Source organism: Thalia democratica, chromosome 5, assembly GCF_965202585.1.
Source record: "Thalia democratica chromosome 5, ktThaDemo2.hap1.1, whole genome shotgun sequence".
Lineage (NCBI taxonomy): Eukaryota > Metazoa > Chordata > Thaliacea > Salpida > Salpidae > Thalia > Thalia democratica.
In genome coordinates this window covers 43,701,618-43,714,569 of record NC_139169.1, presented here as the reverse complement: position 1 = coordinate 43,714,569, position 12,952 = coordinate 43,701,618, and the positions used below count along the sequence as shown (strand labels likewise).

At 24.6% G+C, this 12,952-nt stretch overlaps 2 protein-coding genes across 3 annotated transcripts; one reads left to right on the top strand and one right to left on the bottom strand.

The window, feature by feature from the left end:
• The first annotated feature begins 3,263 nt into the window (after positions 1 to 3,263).
• LOC145835877 (uncharacterized) lies at positions 3,264 to 10,015 on the top strand. 2 transcript variants are annotated; one of them, XM_082943625.1, is made up of 13 exons: positions 3,264 to 3,506; positions 4,100 to 4,230; positions 4,515 to 4,664; positions 4,858 to 4,980; positions 5,101 to 5,270; positions 5,469 to 5,629; positions 6,007 to 6,204; positions 6,269 to 6,466; positions 7,023 to 7,184; positions 7,970 to 8,123; positions 8,463 to 8,624; positions 8,871 to 9,045; positions 9,656 to 10,015. In XM_082943625.1, the coding sequence occupies exons 1-13, from the start codon at positions 3,405 to 3,407 to the stop codon at positions 9,777 to 9,779; spliced, it is 2,010 nt and encodes a 669-aa protein (XP_082799751.1). In that variant the 5' UTR covers positions 3,264 to 3,404; the 3' UTR covers positions 9,780 to 10,015. The 2 variants fall into 2 exon arrangements, with proteins under 2 accessions (XP_082799751.1, XP_082799752.1); XM_082943626.1 differs by lacking the exon at positions 6,007 to 6,204.
• Positions 10,016 to 11,485: 1,470 nt separating this feature from the next.
• Positions 11,486 to 12,373, bottom strand: LOC145836568 (uncharacterized). The gene is made up of 4 exons (XM_082944362.1): positions 12,141 to 12,373; positions 11,981 to 12,036; positions 11,806 to 11,918; positions 11,486 to 11,632 (listed from the first exon to the last, which is right to left on the bottom strand). Exons 1-4 carry the CDS (start codon positions 12,371 to 12,373, stop codon positions 11,522 to 11,524), a joined length of 513 nt encoding a protein of 170 aa, XP_082800488.1. The 3' UTR covers positions 11,486 to 11,521.
• Between the last annotated feature and the right edge of the window lie 579 nt (positions 12,374 to 12,952).

Genomic DNA, 12,952 nt, shown 5'->3' with positions numbered 1-12,952 from the left:
AAAGTTTATCTTTTATTGTGCTTTTATCGTCTATATTGCTTTTGTTTAATATTTTGTTGTTGTGAGCTATTATTTTACTTCTGAAATTATTTGTGCAACTGTAAGATATTTTGATTGTGTTTCGGTTGAATATTTTATGGAATGGGTGGTTTTCGTCAAATGATGTAGTAATCAGGTTTAAGAATTGTTTGCCTATTTTTGAACTTATATTTAGACTGAATGGTGGGTTGAAATATATTATGTCTCTTTTTCTTTGTTTTTTATTTCTTTCTGGTAAAGTGGTCTTATCGTATTTTAAGGTGTTTTTATAATTGGCCGAATTTAATGCTTTTTGGTATTCATTTTTTACATTGTTGAAGGATTCTTCGTTATTAGATAGTTTTATTAGTCTTCTGTTTATTGTTTCGGGTAGTTGTTTTAGTATTTGTCGGGGGTGGTTGGAGTTGTAGTTTACGTATAAAATTGGTGAGTTTGGTTTGTTGTATGGTTGGTAACTTGAGTTTGATATGTTGAAGGATACATCTAAGAAGTCTGTTTGGAATAATCCGGATTCTATTGTTATTTTAAAGCCGTTTTGTTTGAATAATTTAAATAAATATTTAGCGGTGTTTTCAGCTGATCTCGGTGATTTGCTTCTTATTATCCCTAGCCCGTCATCTCTATATAATCCGAATTCATTATCTATAAAAATCTTATATAGAGATGACGGGCTAGGGATACTTCTAGCTTAGTTTTTGTTGTTAAAAAGAAAAAGCGCTTTAATTCTCGGCAACAAAACTGAAATGTTTTTTTCAAAGTTTAATCTTTGGTACTTTAGGTACTAGAACACATAACATTCTTTAATTCTCGGCAAAAAAACTGAGATGTTTTTTTAAGTTTAATCTTTGGTACTTAGGTACTAGAACACATAAATTCTTTAATTCTCGGCAACAAAACTGAGATGTTTTTTTCAAAGTTTAATCTTTGGTACTTAGGTACTAGAACACATAACATTCTTGAACGTAGCTATTTCTACCTAATTGAATCTTAACAAGTTAATTGCGTTTACTGTTTTAGATGATCGTACGTTGTGTTATGTCAGTACTAAGTATACTAAATTTGATAACTAGTTTTGAAACTTATGTGCAGGAAAATATCTAAAACAAATATAATTAGTATAATAATCAATTTAAATTTCTGTAATACTATTTATAAACTAACAGTTTAGGATCGGCTTAAATACAAGTACAAAGGTTAATTTTAAAAAATTAAAAAATTAATTTTCCTTTTGCTTAAAAGTACTTGCAAATTTACGATCTAACTTCTGCCTGTATTTTAGCAGTAGTTTTTAACAAAATATTTCAATGCAAAATTCCGAAAAAGCTAAAGTAAAATAAACTTTTAGCACTCAACTCGTTTCTCCTCATTAGGTGGCTGAATACATGGTTTGTTGTTTATAGTCGTGCGGTTTAGTTTATTGATAATTGTTATGGAGGAAAATATATTGGTATTGCTGAAAATGACCACAAATGTTACTGCTAGAGTCTTTATTTTTTATAGAATGTTCTACTGATAGTCCTTAAATGTAAATTATACAGTTATTACTGTTCAACTCAAATATATTAAGTATACATTATTAAAAGTTTAAACTTAGTTTTTTAAAAGCATTTCTCAGTTTTTCAAACGATAATGTTTTAACTAATAACTAAAGCTAGACAACTGTTAAACAACCGATACTTTGTATTTGTATAACTTTAAATTTTTTATCATTACTTGAATTTTTTTTAGTACAAAATGTCATATTTTTTAATCTAAATCAACACTCAAATGCCTCAAACGCGGTTTTTGTTTTAGAATGTTAGTAATGAAACTTTTGTGTAGCAATTTTTAATATAATGTAATTATTTTAACTTAAACAGTGTATTTAGATTCAAAAAATGTTAGCTAAGATTTTTAATATAACTAAACAAGCGATATTTTTATTTATTTATACAGGTACTATTCGTTTTGATTTTTATTACAAAATAATAAATTAACGCACAATGTTTACAGTTTCGTATGACACTTACCTTTTAAGCTGCTACTATAGTAACAAAGCAAACAAGATTTGCAATTGAGCTTTGAAAGAATGGCTAACAAAAGAAAGTATGAAAAGCAGAGAGCTCATTGTCACCAAGCATTTTTTCTGTACAACGAGAAAGTGTACAATTCAATTTGTAAAATATTTTTTTTTTGTTTAGGAACTTCTCAGCAGGATTTCTTTCAGTTATACCAGTGAAAATTGTTATTCTAGCTACTACAAAGTAGAATTTCTAATTTGTAAACAAATTTGAATTAGCAGATAAATGTCTCTTATAGTTTTTCATATATATTTTTTTTTACTTTAATTTTACTTTTTATAGTTAAAGTACAGTTATAAACTCAGGGATTCATATCAAATTATGAACTTAGTTAGTTCTTTAAAAAATAATAATTCAGGCTTCGTTTTGAATATTACAACACTTAAAAGCATAAAAACTGTTAAAATTGTAAGTATTTTTTTAAGTTATAGTAGATTTTTTTTTGTTAAAAAGTTTTAACAGAAACTTTTTATTAAGTACTTAAATGAATAAATAGAACAGCTTGCTATTATTGAAAAATAAATGGTTATTTTGTTTTATCATAAATTAAGTATTTTACGCAAATAAGTTGATTTTTTCAATTTCTATAATTGAATTTTTACATTTTTTTTCTTGTTAGATTTTGTTTATTTTTTTATCTGGATAGTTTATTTATTTTTGACTTTTAGCTTTGATTTATGTAATTTTCACTGCTCATAATTGTTTTCAAAATAAAACTTATGTAGATTTTAGCTAAAAACTTAAATATGAATTTTTGTCATTTTAGCTGTAAAGCTACTGTTAACTTTGTCTGTTTAAAACAAGTTTAGAACATTCAGTGTAAAAATGAAACGAAACTAAACATTAACTGTAGCTTTTTTAACTTTAAGTTTGTGTTTATATTGAAACATACTTTTTTGTTTACTGAGATAATTGTTAACACTCTTAGTGATAATCATAAGTTCATTTTTCGTTGTAAAAGTTTTTTTATGGTATACATTTTGATGGTTGTAAAAAACATTATTTTTCATTATATTATTCAATACGTATAAGATTATCAAATAATTGGTGCTAAATTCATCATAACTTTATGACTGAGTTTCATGTTTAAAACGTTTTACAAATATTTTTAATTTATTTTTATAAAACAAATTTATGTCAAAAGTATTAACAGATATATACAGATATTTAAGTTTTAAAACAATAGTTGAAATATATTTTATACAATACTATAAATATACACTTTTGAACTTTACAAAAACTACGCAACTTCGCTGCTTATCAAAAACGAATGAATTATTGACGGTAAACTTTTATTAAAAGAAGATGAGTATTGAACTAAAAGGAAAAATGCTATATCAAATACCTAAGAATATTTTGAATAATACAGACTCTGAAAACATTGATTTAAGTGACAATCAAATATATGTAAGTTGATTGAAATTATTTAGTAAATTAATTCTTAAAAAAATAAGCATATTTTATTTATTTACGATAAAGAAAATTGTAATTTGTTTGCTGATGATTCTTATAAACAGTGACTTAAAAATTACAAAAAATTAGTTAATCTTACATATTTGTTGACTAAGTTTGTGAAACATACTATTTTTGTTTTGAATAAAAAAGATAAGTCTTTACTTATGGATTTTTTTTAAACTCCTTGTTCCAAAACTAATTTAAAAATTCATTATAAAAGCATTTAAATAAGTAGAAAATACATTAAAATTTAAAACATTTTCAATTTATTTTAGTATTTTTACAATTAAAGGTAGCAATGATACAAATATATTTGTTTTAAATAGTTTTGTCTTTTAGCTGATCAATAAATTACAAATAACTAAGAGTATTTTTTCTATTAAAATGGATAATTTTATGTTTTTTTTACAGTAAAATCTATATACATAGTAGAGAACCTTAATAAACTTTTTTCAATTACATTTAAACCTTCATAATTAATTAAGGAAAAAAATTAAACATGTATAAAATTAAGCTCCTTACTCATTAAATTAAAAAAAAACTAGGAGCTAACAAATCCATTTAAGAAGTTTGAAAACTTAAAGACTTTGTATTTAAACCGCAATAACATCAAATACCTTCCTAGCTGGTCAAAAGTTTTTACAAATTTAACTGTTCTTGGCTTAAACTCTAACAAGTTAGTTCATATTTTTCATATTTTTTATACATTTTCTACACATGTAAACAGCTTAAGTAATCATAAAACCTGAAAAACTGTTTAAATTGACAACAAAATTGTTGGTTTCATTTTAAGACAACAAGTGTTTAAAATGTTATAAAAATAAAAAAAAATCTTTAACAAAAACAAACTAATTTATTAAACTGTAGTTCTATTTTGTTTTCTTTAATACTTTGAGTTTGGTATCTTCCTTTTTAAAAATTTTTAAGTTTAATATACCAATCGTGTTAATTTATCTTAAGGATAAACGAACTACCAAACAATCTGCACGATGTAATGCCAAATCTAATAGAAATAGGTTTGTCTGAAAACCTGTTAGATGAATTTCCGAAAACTGTTTCAAAAATGATACATTTGAAAAAGCTTGGTTTATCAAACAACAAAATCAAAATGTTTTAATTTTATGTAACATTTAATACTCTGCTTCATATGAATTTAATATAAAAACATTTCTGAAATTAAAACTACAACACTAGATAATTGTTTTATAATAAATGAACTCATGAAACTAAATATAGATACATTTTGACCGTCTAAATTTAAAGTATAACAACTAGAAAAAGTTGATCATCGCTTTCCACACAGAATACCAGATGAAGTTCAAAACTTGCACAATCTTAAGAAGTTTCACGTCAAAAACAACAAAATAAATAAACTACCGACATGCTTTTATAACCTTACTGAGCTCAATGATGTTGACGTCTCAAAGTAAATTTTTCAAAGTTACAATACCTAATTGATAATTTATGCTTACCATTGCTTTTTAATAACATGTTCATTAAACAGCCTGTTATTTAACTTTTTTTTGACAATGAAATAAAACTACAGTAACAAGATAAATCTATTAAGTGATGGAATTGAAAAATTAACAAGCTTGGAAATTTTCGATATAAGCAATAATAATTTGTCTGTCTTTCCATCAAATATTTCATGCTGTTCCAAACTAAGAATTGTTTGTTTATCCAAAAATAATCTTACAGATTTTCCTGCAAGTTTAGGTTACTTTTTATTCATTTTTTTTAAGCAATCGATTTAAACTAAACAAAATGCAAACAAACTAAAACTTAGTTTTATACTTTTGTTGAAATAGTAGAACTTTAGAAATATATGTATATAATTTATTTCAATTGTTAACGTAAACAAGTGTAAATCATAGAACTTATTTTTTAAGCATCTAAATTTAATAGCTTTTACAGGCTTATTAGAGACTCTTGAAGAACTGTATATCAGCAATAATAAATTTAGGTTTGTTCCGAATGTTATATTAAACTTTAAAAGTTTGAAAGTATTTCATTGTTCAAATAACAATTTGACTTCATTACCTGAAGATTTTTCACTACTTTCAGGCATAAAACAAGTTTGTTTAGCCTTTGTATTCAAGTCATTTATATCAGGACAAGGTTTTTAAATATTTCAAAATAAACATATAGTCAAACATTAATTATTAATTTTTTGACAAAAGTTTACAAAAAAAATTTAAAAAAATTATTGTAAAAAGTAAGTTTTATTTTTACTTGATTTAGTTTTAATTTACTTTAAGAAGAATATAACAGCTTTTTTACTATAAATTTATTAAAATTTATTTTTGAACACTGATTTTCGTTTTCCGAAAAAAAAAACTCAATCTTAGTTGAATTTCACTGAGTTTTTGACAAATTATGGAGTATAAAACAATTATAATGTTACAAATTGTAATCTAGCTTAAACTTACATTGATGAATTTATTTAAAATAGTTGAACCTCAGTGGAAACAACTTTCAAGAGTTTCCGAATGAAATTTGTTCTGCTTCACAGCTTGAAGTTTTAAACTTGTCTAACAACAAATTAACTGAAGTGTCACATTGTTTTGAGAACCTTTACAATCTAAGAATACTTAATTTAAGTCAGAATTTGTTCAAAGTTTTCCCTGAAGTGTTAGCTAGTTTAAAAAAAGTAATGCATTCTAATTTCAAATTTTGACGTACATCATTATACTGTTTATAAAATTTTAAAACAGGTTCTAGAAATAGACTTGTCCAATAATGATGTAGAAAGCATTCCAAAAGACCTTAGTTCTTTAAAACAACTACGAGAACTTAACTTAAACTACAACAGTTTGTTAAAAGTTCCTGTTTTCTTAACTAAACTCACGCATTTGAAGTCGTTGAATCTGGAGGGTAACAGTCTTGAAAAACTACCTTACGAAATTAGAGATGTAAGGAAAAATCCTTTTATTCTATGTAACTATGATAGATTTGAGTTTTTTAATGATATTTTTTAGTTTTTTACACTAACTTGAAGACATTAAAACAATTTTAAAAGCTTTACATTCGTCAAAACTTCAAATTTTACAAAGATAAGTTAAATTACTTTGTGAAGCTTTTTTAATAAATAAATATACAGTGAGAAAAAAAGAATAAAAATATTTAATAAAAACAAAGTAAAAGTTAAGCTTCGATAATAAATTTATTATTGTCTTTATACTTTTTTTAGTCTTAGATTTTTATTTATTTGTAGCAAAACGTTTAGCTATATAAAATGTATTGTTAAAACTTAAACTTAATTTGGTCTGATTTGTTTATTATATATTTAAAATGAATATTTGTAACTTTTTACTCTACTAAAGTTTATTTTCAGCTAAAGCATTTCAAAGTAAAACAGTACAAATTTTGAAAATATAATGTAATTATACAAACTATAGACAAATTTAATTATTATAACTAAATTTTATTTTGACTTTTATTTTAATATATATATCTATTGTTTTATAGCTTAGAAAACTAGAGCGTTTGAACATATCTAATAACCAATTCAATTCTTTTCCAATTGAAGTTTGTTTTGTAGAAAGTTTAACACATTTACACATTAACAACAAAAATGGGAAGAAATTGAAGAGTTTACCAGAAGCTATTGAAAAACTTTTTAAACTTGAGGTGTTTTTGTCTTAAAACAATTTTTATCTAATATTTAGTAACTTTTGCTTAGTGCGGAGGTCGGCAAACTGCAGCCTGCGAAATAGGGGTCAGCTATAAATTTACCTTTTAAAAGTATTTAAAAGAAAAAGCTCTCTTTTATTGATGACTTTTTACTAAAGCGCTTTTATTGCTTATTTTGTCAAAACGTTTATTTAAAACTGTGTGTATATAGCACTTACTACAACTGTGTTAAAACAACTGCGGCAACGGGGAGACTTTTTTTTGAGTGCAGCCCGCGACTTAAAAGACTGCTGACCCCTAACTTACTTAAAGTAATGTTTTCTAAAATATGCAACAAAAGGTTTCGTGATTTTTCAAAATACATTTTTTCATAACTGTATGTACAAATAAACATTTTTAAGGTCTATTTTTAATTAGTTACTTATAAGGTTATAAAGGTTTTTATTAATCAAACCTAATAAATCATATCGATGTGATTTTGAATAAAAGGTATAATTTTTACGGTCTAAAATACATATTTTTGTTTTTAATTAAACTAGTCTGGTAAATTTATACATAGATATTTAAATACAGAAACCGTTAAAGTGTTAAAAACTTCTGAGTAATAATCTAGATATGATTACTCATTGTCTTTTAAAATAAATAAGTATTCATTTTAATTGGTATTTTAATGTCTGTTAAAGTAGTATTTAATACTGTTTGCAAACGAAATCACTTTAAAATAAATAAAAAGCAAGAAATTTGTCTGTTTATTTTTCTAAATTTTAATCATTGAAGTTTAGGTGTTAGAAGCGAATAACAATCTGATTGGAGACTTGCCCCTTAATATCACTTCATGCTCAGCCTTATCCTTCATTTCTTTTGACAACAATAAGTTTAAAGAAATTCCTGAACTTTTAACACAGTTTAAAAGTCTCAAAAAAATTAGTTTTAAAGGTTTTTCATTTTTGTAATATAGACATTTTGTTACAATAATTTTTCTCTCTTTTACAATCAGACTTTATCGTAAATAACATTAAATTTAGTTACTTTATCTAAAATTTACATTTTCTATGTTTTAATGTAAAAGTTTATCCTATTAGAGAATAATTATGTTTAATTTTAAATTTAGCATAAAAAACGATAACAAAAAAAGTAAAACTTTATTTAATCAATACTATTAAGAATTTTTATTTTTTTGATTTATTATAGATAAGCAAGTTTTTAAAAGCTAAAAAAAACATTCAAATTCTTTTAAATGCCTAAGATTAGAAAAATACCCTTTTTCTTTGTTAGAGAACCGTGTAACTAGTATTCAAAAAAGTCTTGGGAAAATAGAAAAACTCGAGCATGTGTTTGTTGAAGGAAACCCAATGGAAAACCCTCCAAACTTTATTAACTTTTCAAACAAAGCAAAAGATATTCACAGATATGTAAAAAGATCTTTTACTAGAGAAGGTTAGCTTTTAAACTCTATGATTCCTTTAAAAACTAAATAAAATAATTTAACTCATTGTAAAAGTTATTTTTGCTTTTCAACTTGCTGTTTTTCAATATATATTTTACTGCCATTTCAGTTGTTTGTTTACGTTTCAAAATCCTAACAGTTATTTAGAAGAATTTTTAAATTTATTAAAAAACACTTACAATTATCAAATTATTAAACTAAAACTGTTTAAACCTTAACTGAACTTTAACAACCAGAAATTTTACTCGAAAAAATGATGAACTACGTTTCAATAAACTGCTCTATTAACAAATTTAATGTGTTTGTTAAAAAAATAAAAGTTGATGAAGAGAAAACAAAAGAAATTGTTGCCGACAAAACACTTATGGAACACGAACAAATTCTCAAACTTCTTAATCTATGGAGAGAACAGTGAGATTAACTTTTTAGTGAAAATAACTTTAAGTTTGTCTTTTAAACTTTAAGCAGGAAGTTTAAAGTTATACCTTGCAAATAAATAGTATTGTACTTTTTACCCCTACGTTTGATAAATTTCAAACTTTCATCACAATTTTTAAGCATAATCGTTTAAACAAAATTTTTTAAGCATTTTTATCATTTTTCATTTTCATACCAACTAAACTATTAAGTACTTATAATATTTGTTGACAGTTCAACTATGAAAAAATAAAACTTACCATCAATTTTTATTAAAATAACTATTAAGAGTATGTTTTAAGAGCATAAACACATAAATAACTACAAAAAATATTTAGTAAAAAAAAACAAGTAGTAACTGTGTGTATTAACCTTCCTGAGAAAGTTAAAGAAATTCGCTTTCATCTTGTGCTAAATAAATGTTACTTTACTTTCTTTATAAAGTTTCAAGCATTTTAAGCCAAATTTTAACAAAACAACACGTAGTCTAATTTTAACAATATAATCAAAACACATAAATTTAATAAACTAGGTTATCTATTAAAAATAATTGTTTGACCGAAACATTAGTTTCTACTAAAGCCAAACAAAACATAACCAACAGAACAAAGTTGTGTCCTGTTCAAGCGCAGAAGAAACTGATGTACAACGTTGAACTCGTAGATCAGCCGCGTATTCTCGATCATCTGAAACTTATGAAAGCTAAAGCCTCCGTTTTAAGCTTGTAAATTTTCATACTTTAACTTTACGCATCTTGTTTACATAGTTTAGTGTTTTTTATTTTCTTAATTAGTTTAAAATTCATTCCTTTTAATAGAAAGCTTTAGTATGGTAGTAACTAAATAATCATTTGTACTTTCAGGGTATAGTTTTTATTTATTTCAAATGATCATCCTCTATTTTGTATTTACATATTTTGTATTTACAGGTTTTTTAATATTTAATTCAATCCAAACTTTTAGTTACAAACTTTTAACTTTCTTAAATCATTAAGAATTTCTCGTTTTAAACTGTTTCTACCTGAAGTAAAAAATTAAAAATTAATTAAAATACACGATTGACTTATTTTTTTATTATTTTTCTATATTTAATTTTAGTTTATGTAATTTTTGATTACTTTTATTCAAAAGTATTAGAATTTACATACAAAGTTCTATAAATATATATTTATTTGCACAAAGTTTGAAGTATTTGTAGAATAATCAAAAGATATGTTTGAAAAATTTTAAAGTTTTTTAACCTCTACCAAGTTTTGTAAATTGTTGCAGAAAGGTTTCTTTATAGAAAAAAACAAGGAGTAAAATATTTATCTAAATGATGAATATATGGCAAAGTTGAAATGGTTTAGTAAGACTACATAAAGTCAAAATGATTTTTTTAATAATAAGTTATATTTCCGAAGTTTTTGTTTCTTTAATAATTTCTAGTTATTTTAGGAATACCTTAAGAAAACTAAAGTTTAGTTGAAACAAAACAGAAAAAATCGTACAAATACTGTTATCTAAGATATAACTTTTTATAGATTATAAAAACAACGAGTTTGCAAGGTTTTACGAAAAATAATAGTTAATAAAGAAAAGTAAACATTTAAAAAAAAGTTCATTAATGAACACTATTAAAACACATTTAAAATGATTAAAAATTAACTAAAAAATTAATATTTACGTATAAAAAGACAAATTTTATTTGTAATATTTTCACTATGCCTATATTGATCCTGCTCAATGAAACAAAAAACCTTATCAGCATTTTAAAGTAAAAATTTTATTATTTTGTCGGAATTCTGTTACTTTTTTAGTTTTATTAATTAATTTAACGAAAATTAATAAAGACTTATTCTATAACATGATTTAACCAAAATTAAATTGATAGTTAAAACGGTTTAATGTAGTCTAATATTGACAAACAACGTTTTTAAGAGTACTTATAGTAATACAAGGTTTAGAAAATTATAAATAACAAAATAATTTACAAAGGTAGTATTGCTTTTTTTGATTTATTTCAAATAATAATAAGAGATCATCGATTTCATTACATATAAACATCTTAAAACATTTCATCTTACACTATCATAAAAACGTTTGTAAGGTTCTTAATGGCTTTTATAGTTTAAAAAAAAAAATTATTTTATTTAAAACTATTTTATAAACTAAAATCTATAAAATTAAACAATTTTCTGAACTAATCTAAATGAAACTTTTATACACTGAAAAAAGACAATAAACTAGTGGACAATTTAACTAATATGTATTTTATTAATATAATAAAAAATATTCTACATTCTAGTGAACTTGTTTCGCTCGGACCTTTGTTAACATACGCATGAATTATACTATACCGTTTATACCTATATAGTTTAGCAACCGTTTTATATTTATTTACAAAAAAAATGAATAATTATATATGTAAACTACATTTTTTATGTCCAAAACTTATATTTAAAAAAGAATAAACCAACATCAAAGTATCATTAAATTGATTCACGTTTTAGAACGGATTGAGGTGAGTAGTAAATGCCTGCTGGTGGAAATTTGCATTGCTTTTCAGATTTTTTTCTAATTATTGTTTGTCCTATTTTGATCTAAGGATAGAATTAAAATCAGTTAGACAAGTAGTAAAACTCACAGTTTTTTAACTTTTTAACATCTCTTTTAACAGCCTATTTAATATTTTTCAGTCTTTAACGGACTTCTTCTTTAAAAATTTCTTCAAATTTAAAAAGTAATTATTAAAAATACAGTAAAAACAACTTACTGATAAACAAGTTAAGATAACAACCGCAAATACTGCAACTATTACGTAGATAATTAGTGAACTTGTTCGTTTTTCAACTTTGTCAGAGCGATTATTTTGTGTAGGAGTAAAAACTGTTAAAAATGTTATTGTAATTATGTCACTTCCTTATAATAATACTATAAAATAGTCTAACTTTTAAGTAACTTTGAAGTAGAATTAATTTCATTTCTTCTTTTAAACTGATTGGACCTGTTAATTTATTTTTTCTCTTATTAAAGAAACAATCATGCAAAACCTACTTAAATAAATTAGTTTACTAGCTGTAAATTCTATAATATTATTTCAAAACTAACATAGTTGTAGTTTTTCCAATTGAAAAATATTTTCTCTTCCTTGTGCTATTTTCGAATAAAGAAAAGTATTTGATTGGTCCAGTGTAGTTTGAGCTTAACTTGTTGATATCATTAGAATCTTTTGAACATTTACTTTTCATACACTCTTTGTTATCTGTTGCATTATTTTGACTTTTAATGCAAACTTTGCTTTTGCATCTTTTCGACGGTTCCAAGTATCGAGTTCTCCTCATGACTCCCGTGCCGCAAACAACGCTGCAGTCACTGAAGCGTGTCCAAGAACTCCAAGAGCAGTCGTCATGGCAACAGTCGGTAGCGCAATCACGCCGATCTTCACTTTCGCCTACGCACCCCGTTCCGCTTCGGTTGTTTTCAGTTTTTCTAGTGCGCTTTTGGTAGCCTCCCCCGCAAGTCTTCGAGCATTCGCCAAAGCTCGACCACGAACTCCATTGGCAACTCTCTGTAGTTTGAAATAACAGAAGTTGGTTAGCTTGGTATTAACGAAAAAATGCAGTATTACTTGGATATAATAAATAAAAGCATATAATGTATACTATAAAACTTTTAATATAGAAGCTATGTCAAAAATAAATATGTATGATCATAAGTATGTTGTCTTGCTCGAACTTGTTTTTTACAAGAAGTTTTTGAAAAAGTCACCTCTATAATTTTCTAACAGAAAAAAACTTTAGGCAGACAGTATTCTTGTAGTGAAATTTATTTATTTCGTTTTATATTTAAAACTTTAATATTAAAAATAAATAAAAACCTTCGCATGGTTTTGTATTGCATGAAACTGTTATAGGTAGACG